Consider the following 19,400-nt stretch of genomic DNA (forward strand, 5'->3'; position numbering starts at 1 on the left):
ATGCTTTAGACAAAAATTATATCAAATTGTCAAATCATTTAAAAAAAACAGTTCATGATACTATTTTTTTTTTTTTTTTGCATATTACGAATATGATAAAATTAGTGATACCAGATAATAATTATAAGCTATCGGAGGACTAATCATAGGGTTTTCAAAGGATCGTTACTTTTAAATTGGTTACTTTTATAAATTTAAAAAATGTTGTTAACATAAACTTTATTATTATAATTTTTCTTTTGCTATTTTAGAAAAGCACATTTGAAAAGTATAGAAATACAACTTTTATATATAAGTTACCAACTTTCTCCCTCTTTAGTATGAAGAAGAGAAAGAGAGACCTTTGGAACACGTGGGATCCGAGTCCCTCCATAACTCCTAAATAGTTATTGATTTCATTTAATTTAATTTAAAAATTATTAAGAGTGTGTTTGCTTTTAATTTTATAAAAAACTATTTTAAAAAAAATAGTAGTGTTTGACAAATTAAAATAATGCATTTTCGAAAAATTTATTTATAAAGTAATATATTTTGGAGAAATCTTTAAAAATCGAATTCACATATAAACACTTATAAAAAAAGTCTAACAAAACGTTGAGGGTTTAAATTTTAAACTTATTTTAAAAAACATGTTTAAAATAAAATGTATTGTTGAAAAACATTTTGTTATTAATGGACTCTAATTTAATAAAAATAAATAAATAAAATAATTAATTAAATCATAGATATACATAAACATGTGTTGGTTCAATTAACCTCCCTATAGTCCTTTAAATGGAATAAGAAAACAAAGTTACCCTTCTGCTCGAAGACCCACACACATATCACAACTGAGCTGCAATCATGACTTCATATCCACACCCCTTCACCTCCTTAATGGAGTCAACTCTTTTTGCTGGACTCAGCTATTCGAATCATAGTTTTGAAAGTCCTATGCGATAGAGATAGAGTTATCGAATTATGTGATATTGATCATGATTACGCGATAGAATTAGTTATGCAATTTACTAGAATATCTTCACATAAAGTAATGACTAGGCAAGATAAGATGTAATAATGACATGATCGTTATCACATAATTACATAATCAAATGTTATATTACCATTTACATCTAATTTCCATGTTATATTACCATTTACATCTAATTTCCAACATTATCTTCCCTTAACAACAAACGTTTCCATAATTAATTCTCCCAAATTAATTACCGTCTCTTTTTTTAGTCTTCTCACTCTACAAAAAACACATTTCATTCTTCGGTTTTTAAAAGTGTGAGAAAAAGAAGAAAAACTTTCTTTGTGAGATTTCTGAACAATCAAAGTGTTCATTTAAGTGTTGAGATTCTAATTAGTTTCCAGTGCAAAACTGATTGAAGAACACGACTGTTTTGTCGTGAAGACGACAAAACTTTAGAAATCTATTTGCATAAAGAAGCAGAGTCGCAAAATATTTTAAAGAAAGCGAGATCGCGACTCAAGCTTCTTCCTTAACTATTTTGCAGTAGGCGTGTTGACAACAGGCAAGCCGATCATTGGTGAAAGCGTTCAGAAGAGTCTTAGGCGTGTTGACAATAGACGAGCTGATTAGTGAAAGCATTCAGAAGAGTCTTAGGTGTTTTGATGTGGTGGTATACAAGGTGTATTACAAACTTCCAGGGATACACAAGCATAATATCAAGCAACTCGTCTAGGCATTCTGTCTAGACAAGGCAAAGTACTCCTTGTAGGTGAATTGCAAGGACACTCAAATTTATTTATAATAAACTATGTAACATTTCTATGGTCTATGAATTAAACTACACAATGATAAACATCTACTATCTGGGATATTGTTTGTACACATAAATAAATACTACAATATATTTAAGGCTAAGAATCACTATTGTATGGTCTGTGAACTAAACTACCAACGAACCAAACAAACCTGAAAAATTGATAAAAATATACAGATTTGTGTAAATTAAGTCTCCAAATAACGTAGTATAGTAAAGCCATAATTTAAAGTATGGGATTGCCTTAATTTGAAGAGGTTGCATCGTTAGCATGGATGCTAAAACTTGAAGAACCTTGATGGGTAGTGCTGGATCCTTCTGTAGTTGCATCATTTGTAGAAGTGACCAAGTCATCGAAGGTCCATTCACTTAAGTATCCTGGCTTTGAAGTTATAGCAGCCACTTCAATGTCTCCACACAACATTGCCACAACCCGTGACATCAATGGCCGTCGAGCTGGGGTTGTTTGAGTGCACATTAGACCTACTCGAATAACTCGTGTTACTTCATCCTCATTGAATGTCGACAAATCCGAATCTAGCAACTCGATTTCACGATTGTTTTCATAGAGGTACCAAGCCTGCAAAACAAAATTAATATACTCAAAGCGGGAAAAGGTTGCATGTTTGCAAAAAGTAATCACTCTTCTGAACCCTTTTTATTTAATCCATGTTGACGTTTGAAGTCCCTCTGAAATTTACCATAAAAAAGTTCAGAAGTGAATGATGTTTGCATGCTTTCATAATATGATTGAAACCCGATTTCAAACAAAAATAAGGATGTTACATTATGATAATGGAACCGAATATTTCAATGAACATTTGATTATGTTTTCTTAAAAACAAAGGCAGTATTCACCAATTCACTTTCCGAGATACTTTACAACAAAATAGCATTGTTGAACACAAAAATAAACATATACTAGCTAGATGTTGGTCAAGCTTACATGTTTTCTATGAATATTTACGGGGAGAAGCAATAATACTTAGATGTCTATCTCATAAATGAAATGCCTTATAAAGTTTCTATTTTAGATTTCCTCTTAAAATCAACTAATTGACTCAAGCATTGAGCGAGTAGTCAAATTAGACTCCTCTATGGTTGAAATCTTTGTTAAATTGTTTTGGAAGTACTAACCAATATAACTCTTTGATCTAAAATATTTTCACTTTGGTTTACCATGGTCATCACTTTCGCATATATAGTTTCTCACATAATGTGGATCTTGAACCCTCTCTTGAGAGTATTATTTGGCAAGTTTTGCTCTCATGCTCCCTCCAAATTTCTCCTAGGATTAATCTCAAACTTCTTTTGCTATTTTACAGCCAATAATCCTAAAAATAAATTTCTCCTAGGTTCTTCAAAGCACTTTATCTCTTATGCCTCTTGTGCCAGTAATGAAAAAATTTGGATAGTCGATGGCTTCTTAGCCCCGATTGCTGGCAAAGGACAAATAGTTCCTTTTGACGATCTTGCTCTTCAGAATATTTAGCATGGGCTCAAACTATTTTACAATTTTCCATTTAACTATAAGCAAGATCACTCGTGCGCTGCATTGTAAATCTATTTTCTTACTTGAATCTGTTTGTTTTCAAGACATGAGCTCGAGGACGATTGACATTGCTCGACATAGTGCTTGGGACTTTACATCCTTGAAGATGATACCTCTGATAGTAGTATTTCTAGGGCTAGTTTACAGTCTTCCTATTTTAGCACTTTCGAACATGATTGTATGTTATGACATTTTCGGTTGGGCCACCCAAACTTTATTTATATGATGTCTCTTCTCTATCTTGTGACGTGTGTATTCGGGCAAAACAACATCGGGTTACATTTTCCTCACAACCATATAAAGCCACACAACCATTTACCCTTATCCTAAGAAGTATGAACACTTCAGTTTGGATAGCGTGTCGGACACGAACACATATCAGACACTTGTACACTCTAACACTTGGTGGACATCTATTGGACGCTTGCTAGTCCAACAAATGTATTAAACATGCATAGAATATTGATTGACTCGACTAAAAAGACACATATATGACAATAATAATAACTTTTGAGCATTAAATACATTAAGCTAAGTCTTTTAAGCATATAAATATTGCATTAATTCATTTACTATAACAATGATATATATATTTTAAAAATGAATATTTTAATAAACGTGTCCTTGCTGTGTTGTGTCCTAGATTTTTAAAATATGGTGTCGCTGTGTTCGTGTCGTGTTGTATTTTGTCTCGTATCCGTGTCCGTGCTTCTTAGCCCCTATCCATAGTGGCATTTGGGGCCCTTCCAAAGTGACCACCTTATCTGGAAAACGGTGGTTTATAACTTTCATTGATGATCACACCTGTCTTACCTGGGTCTACCTTATCACCGATAAATCTGAGATTTCCTTTTATTTTCCAAAACTTTTATCACCATTGAAACACAATTCCATACAAAATTGCAGTTCTTTGGAGTGATAATGTTCAGAAATTTCAAAATCATAACCTTAGTGAATTTCTAACCTCCAAGGGGATTGTTCACCAAAATTTGTGCACCTATAATCCTTAATAAAATGAGGTGGCCGAGCAAAAAAACTGTCATTTTCTAGAAGTAGCCCGTTCCCTTATGCTATCTACTTCCTTTCCTTTTTACTGGTGGGGAGTGCTATTCTTACAGTAGCTTATTTAATCAATAGAATACTTTCGCATATCCTCCACTTTCAGACTCCCTTTGATTGTCTTAAGGAGTCCTACACCTCTACTCGTCTAATTTATGAAGTTCCCCATTGTGTGTTTGGGTGTACCGCTTGTGTCCTTAATTTCGACCCTAATCAAACCAAAATTTTCCCTCAGGCTTAAGCATTTGTATTTGTTGGGTATCCTCTTCATCAATGCGGTTATAAATGTTTTCATCTGCCAAATACTTTGTTACCATGGATGTTACTTTCTGTGAGGACCGACCTTACTTTCCCATTAGCCATATTCAAAGGGAGTGTGAGTGAAAAGTCTAACACCTTCGAATTTATTGAACCTACTGCTAGTACCGCGTCTGACATCAATCCTCATCCCATAGTCCTACTCACAAACCAAGTTCCCTAGATAACGTATTACAGAAGAAATCTCATAAAGAAAGTTGGGTCCCCTACTAGTCAGCTGCCGACTCCAATCCTACTGAACCTTGTATTAATAATAAGATGAGTGAGAATGACAAGTCTCATGATGCTGTTCTTCAAAATACAGAAAAAATGAACAATGGTGAAAAGACTAAGGTCAGAGCAGGAACCATTAATAACGAAGCTGAATAGGGTCGTACTAGGAACCTTGATGGGTATGATCCCTCTCTTGACTCCATTGCTTTGGGAAAAGGTACCAAATCTTGTACTAAACATCCCATTTGCAATTATGTTTTCTATGATAATTTCTCCACAATTCAGAGATTTTACGGCAAGCCTTGACTCTACCGTAATACTGAAAAATATCTACACTGCTTTAGAGTGTCCTAAATGGAAGAATGTTATCATGGAAGAGATGAAGGCCCCTGAAAAGAATAGAACTTGGGAGATTTGTGCTCTACCCAAGGAATAAAAAACTGTGGGATGCAAATGAGTGTTCTCTCTCAAACACAAAGCAGATGGAACTCTCGACAGACATAAGACAAGGTTAGTTGCAAAAGGATTTACTCAAACCTATGGTGTTGACTTTAGAAACTTTTTCTCCAATTGCTAAGTTGAATATTGTTAGTCTTTCTATCTGTTGCTATAAACAAAAATTGACCTCTATACTGACTGAATGTTAAGAATGTTTTTCTGAATGGAGACCTTGTGGAGGATGTCTACATAGCTCAAGCTTGGATTTGAAGCTCAGTATGGTCAGCATATGTGTAAACTCCAGAAACCCTTGTATGGTCTGAAGCAATCACCTAGAACATGGTTTGACGAATTAACTACCTTTGTCAAGTCCCAAGGGTACAGTCAGGGAGTACTCTAATCATACTTTATTTACAAAGGTTTCCAAGACAAGGAAGATTGCAATTCTAATATTTTATGTGGATGACATTGTTTTGTTTGGAGATGATCAGACATAAATCAATCAGTCAACTAAAGCAAAGAATGGATGATGAATTTGAAATCAAGGATTTGGAAAATCTGAAATATTTCCTTGGAATGGAGGTGGCCAGATGTTAAGAAGGCATCTTCGTGTCTCATAGAAAATACACCCTTGATTTGCTAACTGAGACGTGTATGTTGGGATGTCGCCCTGCTGACACTCCTATTGAATTTAACTGTATACTAGGAAACTCTGATGATCAAGTTTCAGTTGATAAAAAAACAATATCAGTGCCTTGTGGGTAAATTGATTTATTTGTCCCATACTCGTCCTGATATTTCCTTTGCTGTAAGTATTGTTAGGTTCCCTATGAGGAACACATGGAAGCTGTCAATAGAATTCTGAGATACTTGAAAACTACACCTAGTAAATGGTTGATATTTAGATAGACATATGGAAAAACCATTGAGGCATATATTGAATTGAATTGGGCTTGATTTGTTGTTGACAGAAAATCGACCTCCAATTATTGTACTTATTTTTAGGCAATCTTTTAACTCGGAGGAGTAAGAAGCAAAGTTTGTGGCTAGGAGCAGCGCTAAGGTTGAACACCGAGCTATGAGTTTGAGAATATGTGAAGACATTTGGTTATATTCCTTAGGGATAACTGAAATTGACTGGAAGAACTTGGTACTGTCATTTGTACATCAGGGGAAGAAGATAATTATACAGTGGTTGAAGAGCTTTTTGACGAATTAAATGGAGCTGCCATGTTTACCAAGATTGATCTTAAGGCAGGGTACCATCAAATTCGAATGTGTGCTGAAGATGTTGAGAAGACAGCCTTTAGAACTCATGAGGGTCATTATGAGTTAATGGTAATGCCATTTGGGCTAACGAATGCTCCATCTACATTCCAATCTTTGATGAATGCGATTTTTAAGCCCCATCTTCAGAAGTTTGTGTTGGTATTTTTCGATGACATATTGATCTATAGCAAGGATTTGTAAACTCACTTGATTCACATGGAAGTAGTTTTGGAGGTGTTGAGAAAAAATGAGTTATATGCTAATAAGAAGAAGTGTAGTTTTGCGAAATCTAGAGTGGAGTACTTGGGGCATATCATTTTCGGAGAAGGAGTAGAGGTTGATCCGGAGAAGATTAGAGCCATCAAAGAGTGGCCCTGCGCAACTAATGTGAGAGGGAAGTCAGAGGATTCTTAGGCTTAACCGGGTATTACCGAAAGTTTGTACGAAACTATGGTATAATTGCAGCTCCATTAACGCAACTTTTGAAGATTGGTGGGTTCAAATGGACTGTGGAAGCACAAGAAGTCTTTACTAAGTTGCAGCAAGTTATGATGACCCTCGGCGTTATCGGATTTCAACATTCCTTTTGAGATAGAGACAGATGCGTCTGGCTTTGGTTTGGGGGCTGTGCTGGTGCAAAACCAACACCCAATTGCTTTCTATAGTCATACATTGGCAAATCGAGACAAGTCTAAACCAGTATATGAGAGGAAATTAATGGCAGTGGTCATGGCAGTTAAGAGGTGGCGTCCGTATTTGTTGGGAAAGAAGTTTTTGGTGAAGACTGACCAACGGTCGCTTAAATTCTTGCTAGAGCAGCGGGTGATTCAACCCCAGTACCAGAAATGGATTTCTAAACTCCTTGGATATGCATTCGAAGTGGTGTATAAGCCAGGGTTAGAGAACAAGGCTGCTGATGCATTGTCTAGAATGCCTCCTACAATTCATTTGAATCAATTGACATCCCAAAAAATAATTGATGTGGGAGTTATAAGGGAAGAGGTAAATAAAGATGAGAAGTTGCAGAAAATTAAGAATGAATTGGGAGAAAGAGAAGGAGAACCGAGTACTAAGTTCTTAATAAAACAGGGTATGCTGATGTATAAGGACCGATTAGTGTTATCTAAGACGTCCAAATTGATCCCTATGCTCTTGCACACTTACCATGACTCAGTATTTGGTGGACATTCAGGATTCCTACGTACTTACAAAAGACTGACAGGGGAATTGTTCTGGGAAGGAATGAAACAGGATGTTAAAAGATACTGCGAAGAGTGTATGGTTTGTCAACGGAATAAAACATTGGCACTATCTCCAGCTGGCTTATTGACACCTCTAGAAGTTTGTAATAGAATTTGGGAAGATATTTCGATGGATTTTGTGGAAGGGTTACCAAAGGCAAACGGGTATGAAGTCATACTTGCTGTGGTTGATAGCTTGAGCAAATATGGGCATTTTTTGCCATTGAAACACCCATACACTGCCAAGAATGTGTCTGAAGTGTTCATCAAGGAAATAGTACGACTGCACGGATTTTCTAATTCTAGTCTCGGATAGGGATAAGGTGTTTTTTAGTAACTTTTGGAGGGAGCTATTCAGAATGGCAGACACAAGATTGAATTATAGCATGACATATCATCCTCAGTCAGATGGGCAAACAGAAGTAGTGAACCGAGAGGTAGAGAGCTATCTGCGCTGTTTTTGTGGAGAAAAACCAAAATGGGTGAAATGGTTACACAGGGCAGAATATTGGTATAATACTACTTACCAACGTTCACTAGGGATCACACCATTTCAAGCAGTCAATGGTCGATTACCTCCTCCCTTGATTTATTATGGAGACCGGGATACACCGAACTCGACGTTGGATGAACAACTGAAGAAAAGGGATTTGATGCTCGGGATATTGAAGGAGCATTTGAGAGTAGCACGGGATAAAATGAATAAGTATGCTGATTTGAAAAGAAGGGAAGTTCACTATCAGGTGGGCAATTTAGTGCTACTGAAGATAAGGCCTTATCGGCAGTTGTCATTGCGAAAGAAAAGAAATGAAAAGTTATCCCCTAAGTTCTTTGGGCCGTATAAAATAGTAGCAAAGATTGGTTTAGTAGCTTATAAGCTAGAACTTCCTGACAATGCTACTATACATCCTGTTTTTCATGTCTCTCAGCTTAAAAAAGTGATCGGATCTCACAAAGAAAACCGAAATGATCTTCCCTACTTGATAGAAGATTATGAGTGGAGAGCAGTACCTAAAGAAATATATGGATACTTGAAGAATAAGGCTGGAGGGTGGGATGTGTTGGTGAGTTGGAAAGGACTACCTCAACATGAAGCAACATGGGAGGTTTATGAAGATATGCAACAACGTTTTCCAAATTTTCACCTTGAGGACAAGGTGAATTTAGAGGAGTGTAATGATAGACCTCCTATCATATATAAATATAGTAGGAGAGAAAAGAAAAATCAGAAGTAGCACGTGTGTAGAATAGCACATGAGAGTTAGTGGGGAAGGGATTAGAAGTTGTATAAATAATTGAGTAGAAAGGGCGGGAAAGTTCGTTAGTATCTTGTGAGAGAAAAGAATTACTCTACCTTGAGAGATAGGTCAGCAGTGGGATTAAGGTTGATTTTGTACTCAGGAACTCGTTCCTATTCTATTATCAATAATATTCATATTTCATACCAATTGGATTTCCATCATAATAGAGCCGCTATTAGTCTTGCTAACAACCCACTTCAACATGATAGAACTAAATATGTTGAGATTGATTGGCGTTTCATCAAAGAAAGACAACAATGGGAGCATATGCATTCCTTACATTTCTTCGAGCCAACAGGTTGCTAATGTTCTCACCAGGGACTTCTCAGACTAAACTTCGAATTTTGTGTTAGCAAGTTGGATCTCATTGATATTTACGTCCCAACTTGAGGGGGAGTGTTAGAACTAGTGGGCTTGGCCCTTAGAGTATTTATGGATAGATTATGAGAAGATTTACCCTATTTCCTAAATCTTTTCCTCTTTTATTCCTTGATGTATTCTATTTATTTTCCCTCTTTGTACCTATTATATTCATTCATCAAAATATAATAAAATTAACAATATCGTGGTTTTTCTCCCAGTTCTTGGGTTTCCACGTAAAGTCTCGTGTTTGTGTTTATTGCTTTCAATACTAACCATAAATTAAGAAACTTAGGGATGTTTGGTTCACTAACATGAGTTGAGTTGGTATAACTCATCGTTTAGTCTACCGATTTTAAGTGTTGGTGGAGTTTGAGTAGGTATATGTTTTACCAACTCGCCCCAACTTTCTTCTTCTTCTAATGTTTTCAATGCTCCATTCGTTAGCCACGATCGACAATTATATTGCCCACACTCAGAGAACCAACTCTGACGATCACTTTTCCACGTGCAACTCTAATGACCAACTCCGAACTGTGACGACCCATTTCGAGCTTCGACAATTACTTTGATGACAACTCCGACGATCAATTCCGATAACCAATTCCGTACTCTGACAATCACTTCAATGAAAACTTTAATTAGTGACCAATTATGGGCTTAGACAATCACTTCGATGATAACTCTGGCGACCAATTTTGATGACCAATTCTGAGCTTCGGAAATCACTCTGATAACAACTTTGACAACCAAAATCAGGCTTAAAGAATCACTCTGATGACAACTCCGACGATCAATTTTGACTTCCAATTTTGAGCTCCAACAATCACTTCAATGACACAGCTAGCGAGCAATTTTGCGCTCCAACAATCACTTTGATGACAACCATTACAAGAAATTTTAGATCTTCCGACAACATTTTACACCGCCGGGAGTTTTGACGTCAGAAGTTAGAGCCTCTCCCAATGCACTCGGGAGAAGCTAGAATTTCTGAAACTTTACTTAAAGCGTTTGGATACACCCTAGGCTCTGTCCGTTGCCGTCACTCCCCCTCCATCTTCGTCTCTGTCTTAGTTGGAGGTAATTCAAAATTTAAAACCCTAAATATAAACCCTTTTAAATTTGTTCTTAATTTCCTTTTCGATCAATGGGTTTCTTTTTTTATTCTAACTCTCCCAATATTTCTTCTTGATTTCTGTTTTTGTTATATTCAAAAGATATTGAGTGCATGTTTGGGAGTGATTTTGAGATTTATAATTCATTTTTTTCATATTTAAAATCACTTTGAAACACACATATATCACTCAAAATGAATTCAATTTTTAGTTTATATTTAAAGGCCATTTTCATGTTACTAAAATAGATTTTGAATGATTAAAAGTATTTTTGGAGTAATTTTAAAAATGATAAAAGTGATTTTAACCATTTAAGAATGATGACGTACTTTCTAGAAGCCATAGTTGTTAAAAGTTTAGCATATCATTAGCATACTTTATGAAGAGGATTTCTCAAATAAAAGTTTCCATAGGTTGTTGCATCTTTATTTTGATGCGAACTTGGTACTGGAAAGAAGGGGACAAAGATTATAGAGTTATTACCAGTTCAAGAAGAAAAACTTTGTCCTCCTCCAAGCTTCTGTCGGAATTCGGCCTACCGCTGACAATTTCAAGAGCCACGACACCGAAACTAAAGATATCAGCTTTCTCCGTTAGATGGCCACGCATGGCGTACTCAGGTGCAAGATATCCACTGCATTAGTAAACGTTTTAGTGATATTACACTAATCGTGATAAAAGTAATCAAATGTAATGATTTTAATTATGCGGTGGGGAATTTAAATTTTGAATGAAATATTACATTGTTCCAGCAACAACGGTGCTAATATGAGTCTTTTTGTCATCATAAAGTTTGGCTAAACCAAAATCTGAAATTTTGGGGTTCAGATCAGCATCAAGTAGAATGTTACTGGCTTTAACATCTCTATGAACAATTCGAAGCCTTGATTCTTCATGAAGATAAGAGAGACCCCTCGCCACACCCAAGCATATATCAAATCGTTTTGGCCAATCAAGAGTGAAGCTTCTATTTCCTACCTCACACAAGTCAATAAATATTACAATTTGTGTTTGGCCACAAATTTAGATTAAAAGGAAAATGTTAGCTTAATTACCAAATAATGCTCGGTCCAGACTCCCTTTCTCCAGGTACTCATACACAAGGAGACGATTTTGGCCCTCAATGCAACACCCGTGCAACTTCACGAGGTTGCGATGCTGCACGGCGGATAATGTAGAAATCTCAGCCACAAATTGGTTCCTTCCTTGATTAGATTTTACAGAAAGTTGCTTCACAGCAATTACTCTTCCATCATTCAGTATTCCCTACAAGTAAAATAACATGTTACGAAGTAATGACAATATTTGATAAGAATGTTATTAGGATAGAATTACGTATATTATTGTTACAGCATATATTTGTATATTACTGTGTATAGTTGTTGTCTTCTATGGCCGTTTGCATGGAAATTGATACATGCATCCAAATCTCGTTTGTTTCACAGTTTCCAACCATTTGCCTAGAAAAATGTATGCTGATCATTTCCCATAAATAAAGGTTTTCTATTCCCTTTGTGGCCTCTCTTTTTCCTTCTCCATCCTTTTTTTATTTTATTTTATGTTATATAGAATTTCATTTGGAATATAGTTGATTAATTAATATTAAAATTTTAAAAAGTAATAAAAATATTTATTTTCTGTTGGAACTTGTTTTTAGGTAGCCATCTTTTAGTTTATGCCTAAGCTAGTTCCAGTTCTATTCTTACTGTGTTCTTCTAGTTCTCTTGTTTTTAGTATTATACTCCTGAGCTTAGGTCTCATTTATTTTCATTAATAAAGAGACTTGTCTCTCCGTTTCAAAACGATTATAAAAAAAAACTAACTGTTGGAATTCAAAAGATTAATATGAGCAACATGTGTCTCTTCCATTGCGCACAACCAGATTGTTGCTCATATCTGCCATAGTTACCTTGAGATCCATGTCAGGAAGTGGAGATTTAGCCACCCAAATCTAGCTCTACCCACCTGTGACACAAACACCTAGAAACACAAACCTCTCTTGCCTCATGTTTTCTTTGCACTTCAGTTCCTATTTTTTCAGTTAAGTTCGGTTTGGTTAAACAAATCTGATTCACTTTAGTCCATCTATTGTGTTTAGTTCAATTTTCTCAGGCCTACTTGGTCAATTTTCAACTGTGGGTCCAGTTTAGTTTTGTTTGGTTAAAGTTTGTCCAATTTGGTTTATTTATAATTATGACAAATCTGGTTAGAAAAAAAAATCGTGGGTCTTTCTTCTATTTTCAAAGTAGCCTTTGTGGGTTTTGTTTTAGATGGATCAATGAGGATCTTTCTTCATTCCCAAAAGTTCTTGTTTCGCTCTTCAAACATTTTGTTCTAGATCTCTATGTGAGGATCTTTGTTTCTATCCTAGAAGTTCTTGGTTTCGTTCTTTGTGGATTTGTGTTTCCAGCCTAAAAGTTATTGTTTTCATTTTTTGTGGGATTTTTGTTCTACAACATATATGTTGATTTGATTTAGACGTTTTATTCACAAACTCAAGTTGTTCATCATTCTACCACCTTCTTGAGTTTGAAGGGGAGTGTTAAAAGGAAAACTGAGTTTATATATTATCATTATTTTCCTTCTTGGAATTTTCCATTTATATATTTTCTATAAATAATGATTTCTTTAAGGTCTATTTGTTCTCTTATGTAAAAGATCACTATGTACCTTGGACTATTCTAAATATTTAATACCTATATGCTATATAGAGAAGGCTATAGGGAAGAAACATAAGGTTTCCTCTTTTGTCCCCTTTAAACCGTAGTTATAAGGTCATCTTAAATTTATATTTAAATTATTGAATTAAATTAAATCACCTTAAGAAACTACACAATATCACGTTTAAAAAGAAATTTAAAAAAATCTTTAAATCACATTCAAAAAGAAAAAGGAAAAAAATCACAATCTGGAAAACTACTCCATTAAACCTTTGAAAAAAAAAAAAACTTTAAATAACGTTTAAAAAGGAAAAAGGGAAAAAAGACCACAACCCAAAAATCTATTATCTATCACATTTGAAAAAAAAAAATTAAACCTTTCAATCAAGTTTTAAAAGAAAATATTTAAATCACGTTTTAAAATAGAAGGGAAAAAAGTCACAATCTATGTTTTAGATAAAATCTTATTAAAAACTTATTTATTGGATAATTTATAACAAAATCAAAAAATATTTATCTATGTTTGAATATTTATCGTCATTTCTTTTTCTTCCTTTTGCAATTTATTCATTTTTCTTGTAATTTTTTTATCTCTACTTCCAAATTTTCTTTCGTCTATTTTTAAACGATTTTGTTTTCGTTAATCTCCTATTTCATTTTCATTATTTTCGACAAGATTCTTTGAAGCTATTTCACGATTGTTTTAATGTTTAATATTTTTCATATTCGAGAATATTAAGATCGTTTAAATATCGTTTTAAATGATCAACACGATCATTTACCAAGATTAACACGATCGTTTATCATGATCAACACGATTATTTAAATTTGAAGCTTTTTTTCATCATTTAAAAAGAACTACATATCAAGATTTAAACAATGGTTTACCATAATCAACACAATTATTAGATTTGAAGTTTTTAATGATCATTTACGCTTACGTACCATAATCGATACGATCATGTTCCATGATCAACACAATCGTTTAAATTTGAAACATTTTTCTATCGTTAAAAAGAAGAACTATACAATCATGTGATCTAAACAATCGTAGGTCATTCGTTTAGACTGTAGTACATGATGTTTTAGAAGAAGATTACTCGAGTGAGCGTGGCCAATTAATCGTGTGTTGACTATTTTTGTATTTTTCACTGTAGGCCTATGAGTTTTTTCCGTTTTCAAAATTGTTTGTAAATATTTTAAAATTAAAGATTTTTTTTGGTAGATTTGGTACATCGTGTTTATATTCGTACACAATCGTATATATTTGTCAATCCAATATTTCGAACTTTTTTTTCATCTTTTATATTTGACATATCATCTTCAAAAACCAAATAACAATTAAAAAAAAATAGCACGATCTTGTACAAAATAACCGTTTGAAAAAAAATATAAGAAATTACCGAGAAAATAAAAAGTCAATGGAAAGAAAAAGAAAAAAATTATAAAAAACGTTGGAAAGGAAAAGAAAAATTGCAGAAAAAATGATATGAATAAGGCAAATGAAAATATTTTAAAAATTACAAGAAGAAAGATGATAATAATTAAGGACAAACCCAAATTTTGTTAAAAAAATGATAAATTCCATATGCTTCTCAATTTGTGACCGGGTCGAAAATATTTTGTCTATTATATTTATGAAAGTTAACCAAGCTTTTATTTATTTAGCATCCTTTTGTTTTTCCCTCTTCTTTTTCTTTTTCCTTTTTAATAAAAATTCAATTAACAATATGTGATTTTTATCATTAGGGTTTTTTCTTTTTTATTCCAAACTCCATATACATGATTTTTTCCAAATTTTCCTTTATTTCTTTTGATTTTTTTCTTTTTTGTTTGTTCCTATTACGACTCTCTTATTCTTCAAGAATGAGTGTTTTATTTATCAAGTCATAAATAATTGAATCATTGTCTTAATTAGCAAATTGGGTAAATTGTGTGTAATTTGGGAGATTTGAAGTTTCAAAATCAGTATCAATGTTCCAAAGATGCACATAGATTGCAGTTAATAAATCTTTTTTTTTTCAAAAGAAAACAAACTATTAAAACTTAAAATATGTTCAGAGATGAAAACAAGTCTCTAAAATTGAATAGCTAATTTTGTGAATTTAACTTTATTGTAGTTAAATTAAAATAAATGAATTTATTTAAGATTTATACACTATTTTAATATATGGGAATAGTCTTTTCAATTAGGTTTTTAGATTTAAGATCTTTTTATCTATCAGACTGATTAAAAATACTAAAATAATTCGAATATATATTTATGTTTTAATTAAACAGTATTTGAAATTAAGGAAATTAAAATAAAATATTAGAATAAGAGAGAAAATTACTTCATCTACTTTTTTTATATATATAAATATAATATTAAATTTATTAAATAAACAACATATTTAACCATGTTTAATAAAATCATGTATCAACTTCTATAAAAGAGATTATATTTTAAAGTTATAAAAGAGATTATATTTTAAAATTTTATAATAAGTGTCGTCCAGTAATAATTTAGACACTGATATATTTCTAGCAGTCCTATTGATTATCAGTGTCATTCATAGACAGAGATAGAAATCTATAATTTCTATCGCTGATATAGAAGGAAATTTTTTTTAAAGACTATCATTGATAAAATCCAAAATTTTGTTATAACTTGTGAATGTTTTAATTTATTTTGCTATTTTTAAAAATTTCCTAAAGAAAACCTAATGTATAGGTTTTCAACATTGGGCCTAATGGGCCACTCCAGCAAAAGACTCTCGTTAAAAGACCATTTTTTCAAATATTAATAAAAAAATATAGCAATTAGATTTAAAATAATTAAACATATAGCAACATTTTAAAAAAATTATAAATATAGCAAAATCTTTCTTATGTCATTTTATTTTTTAAAATGTTATTGTATACTTAATTATTATTCTTAAAATTATTGTCTATTAATTATATTTTAATGCTTATTAATTGTTCTTAAAATTACTACCTATTATAATTAATTAAAATTACTACCTATTCTAATTATTCTAGATAATTAGGCAATCCTAACTTGGTGCTGAGATTTTGCATTTAGATCGAGTCTACCACACTCGAGAAGGGAGGCAAGGAAGCTTATCACCTCAAACTCAAGGACAGTTGGATAAGCACTACTAACACTACAGTTTCACTTACTAATTGTATTAGATATGAGCAACGTGATTTGAGACAACCAAAACAAGGCTCATGGGTCATTTAAAGGAATTAAATATACCTTGTAAACGGGTCCAAAGCCCCCTTCTCCAAGCTTGTTGGATGAACTAAAATCCTCTGTAGCAGTCCTTAGTTCAGAATAACTATAAGTGTGAGGTCTCTGATCATCAATTCCGAAGAGTTCTGCAATGGTAAATAATATATGAGTAGATTGTGGATATGTTTCATTACCTTTCCTCTCAAATCATTCTGATGGGAGAAAACGAGGCACCGAAGGACTAAAGGTGGTTGTGGGCACACCTTTTAGTTTAAGCATTTTTTAGAAAAACACACCTTTAAAAAAAAAACAAAACAAAACAAAATGTTCAAGTTTATGCGTACTGTTATATTTTTTTCTTGAAGTGCCTTCAATAGAAAAATTGTTTGATTGCATTACTATAAGGTTTCCCCTTCACGATTGAACTGCAAAAATTCAATGAACAAAATAGTACAACAAAAGAACACAAGAACTGTAAGACCCGCATCGAAAATTTAAGTTAAGAATTGGAAGTTTTGACTAAGTATTCGAGTTGGCTTGGCGAAATAGTTAAAGAGGTTAAAAAGGGTTTTTAAGTGTTTAAGGTTGATGAGAAAGAAGGATCATAGAGGTTGGACGTTTTAGCTAACTTCAGAAAGGAGTTTCTCACAACTCACTTGGGCATTTACAATCAAATTGGTCTTGAAAGTTCATAATTTGAGTCTAGTTTATTGAGGAAGGCGGCTGGACGTTTTGGATATGAGAAAGTTGGTGTTTTGGATAAGAGAAGGCGAAAAGGTTAGTTTGCGAGTGAATCTGAGCAAAATGCACTCCCATAAGGCTACAGAATGCATAGTTTGACGTTTTGCTCTTAAATTTGGAAGAAAGTTAACTCATTTTAGAGTAACTTTGTAGAAGGAAGTTTGGTCAAACGAGTTACGGATTTTAAGTTATAACTTTTCTAAGTCAGGTTATGTAGTCTAGGCGAGATGGTCTTGGAAGCTAGAAGCTACCTATGCATTTTGGACAACTATGTGGCATGATTAAGCAATCGGTTTAAGAATTAAGCGAAGTATCAAAGCCTTGTCAGCATGCATTTTGAGGTGTAAAAGTAAGCAAGAAGTGTATTAATAAGGTTTAAGGTGGATGTAAGCAAGGATGAGGTGTCAACTTGTACTCATGCAAGGAACTCTATTATTAGGTTACTACATATTCATTTTTCTCACAGTACACTTGTGCGTTTTGAGTGAAATTACTTCCAAAAGTTTCCATTTTGAGTCTATTTTCTAAGTTGAAGCTTCTGGTTTAATTTGAGTAAGAGAGGGCTGGGTTTGAGTTGAAGGAAGTGAGGAAGGTCAGAATTCGTGTGATTCTGAACAATGTGTACTTCAAGAGGGCTGTAGAGTTCATTTGTTGGAACCTGAAGCTGAAATTTTGAGGTGAGAATACTTAGACATTTTGCAACTACTTTGTAGAAGGAAACATTTTCATTTGAATTATGGACTTTATGTTATTAAGCTCTAAAGTGGAAGAAAGGTTCTGACCGAAAACGAGTTTCTGGACAATGGAGGTTGGTGGGCGAGGCATGTTGGATCAAAGAGGTTTTGAACAAGAAGGAATTGGACAAGCATTTCAGCCAATGGTTTGATCTACGATCGGTGAGTGGTTTTCTTCTTAAAAGTTTTGTGATTCTGCTTTACTATTTTGAAAGATGATTTCAAATGAGAAAGTGTTTCAAAAAGAAATTTCTATGAAGAGATTATGTGTTCAAGCATGATTTATAATGTTAAAACTTGATTTGATGATTACGGTTTCCATGCTATGAAATGGTTTTCAAACCATTATTTGATTTCTTGAGATGATGCTAACTTTTATGTGCACATAAAGAGTCAATGCCACCAAAGGGTGTACAGACTACATGGTGATAAGAAGTTGACTTCTGTATAGAAAGGAGCATATAAAGCTTAGTAGCCTGAGCAACAAGAACGAATCAGTATGTTCTCGGATGCTATTATTACAGTAGTCAAACGCAAGGTAATGAGACCAAGCGTAGAGAACGATTTGAGATCCTTGGTGAAATGAATAATTATAATGTGTGTTTATGTGAAATTTTTATGTTATAAATGTGTTTAAACATAAAGAAAGGTTTATGTGAAATGTTCTGAGGTTGTTTATGCGAAATGATGTTTGTAAAAAGGCATTGCGAAAAGGTTTTCATAAAACTTCATTAAGTCTTTTAGACTTACGTTTTAAAATTTTACCTTTCAGGACTTAGGCGTTGAGGTCAAGAAGAGAGGAAGTTTGGGCTTCTTAGGCAAGAAGCTGCCAGGCGTTCAAGTTTAAGTGTTGATTTTTATCTTTTGATTGTTGTATCATTATGTACATGTATTAAACGCCTTGTTAAGGAACAAAAGTTTAAAGTTCGTTTTATCTTTCCACGTTAAGTTCTTTATCGCCTAAAGGATTTCGAAGTTAAGTGTTTTGGTGTTTAAGCTAAAGTAAGGAAGTTAAGATGAGTGTCTTTTGTGTTTAACTGCGTCAAGGATGCTCAAGTCACACCCCGTCTCACGAGACAAGCAAGCAGGTCTGCGGGGCAGGGGTGTGACAAGAACAATGTTCAATTGATTTCCCTTCGTCAAGAGTTTGAAAAACAACCCAGGAATCAGCAAGATAGAATAAGAAAAAAGGCCATCGGCAACCAGCTATTTCTAGAGAGCTGAACCTCTCCAACCAAAAGACACAAACACCTTCAGTCATTTTCAAGCAAACATTCCTTTTCTCTACCCAAAAACACTATACTATACTAAACCCACTCCCATTAATGTGATAAAACACTTCATTATATGGAATACTTCCAGGAAAAGTAAGAGCGTTCCCACTCAAATAATCTGCAAAATGCTTGGATA

At 33.7% G+C, this 19,400-nt stretch overlaps 1 protein-coding gene and 1 long non-coding RNA gene across 8 annotated transcripts in view; one reads left to right on the forward strand and one right to left on the reverse strand.

Annotated features, from left to right (window-relative positions):
• Nucleotides 1-1,728: 1,728 nt before the first annotated feature.
• Nucleotides 1,729-19,400, reverse strand: part of LOC101214104 (probable LRR receptor-like serine/threonine-protein kinase At1g56140) — a 64,020-nt gene continuing 46,348 nt past the window's right edge. For all 7 annotated transcript variants that reach the window (XM_011656158.2, XM_011656155.2, XM_011656156.2 and 4 more), the window contains 5 exons: nt 16,540-16,661; nt 11,694-11,904; nt 11,381-11,612; nt 11,122-11,272; nt 1,729-2,352 (listed from right to left, as the gene is read on the reverse strand). In XM_011656158.2, the coding sequence (XP_011654460.1) occupies nt 2,017-2,352; nt 11,122-11,272; nt 11,381-11,612; nt 11,694-11,904; nt 16,540-16,661 (1,052 nt within the window). In that variant the 3' untranslated portion in view covers nt 1,729-2,016. The remainder of the gene's footprint in view (nt 2,353-11,121; nt 11,273-11,380; nt 11,613-11,693; nt 11,905-16,539; nt 16,662-19,400) is intronic.
• LOC116403754 lies at nt 17,606-18,932 on the forward strand. The gene is made up of 2 exons (XR_004216587.1): nt 17,606-18,152; nt 18,382-18,932. It is a non-coding gene; the product is annotated as an uncharacterized LOC116403754 (long non-coding RNA).

The sequence above is a fragment of the Cucumis sativus genome, chromosome 5 (genome assembly GCF_000004075.3).
Source record: "Cucumis sativus cultivar 9930 chromosome 5, Cucumber_9930_V3, whole genome shotgun sequence".
Taxonomy (NCBI): Eukaryota; Viridiplantae; Streptophyta; class Magnoliopsida; order Cucurbitales; family Cucurbitaceae; genus Cucumis; species Cucumis sativus.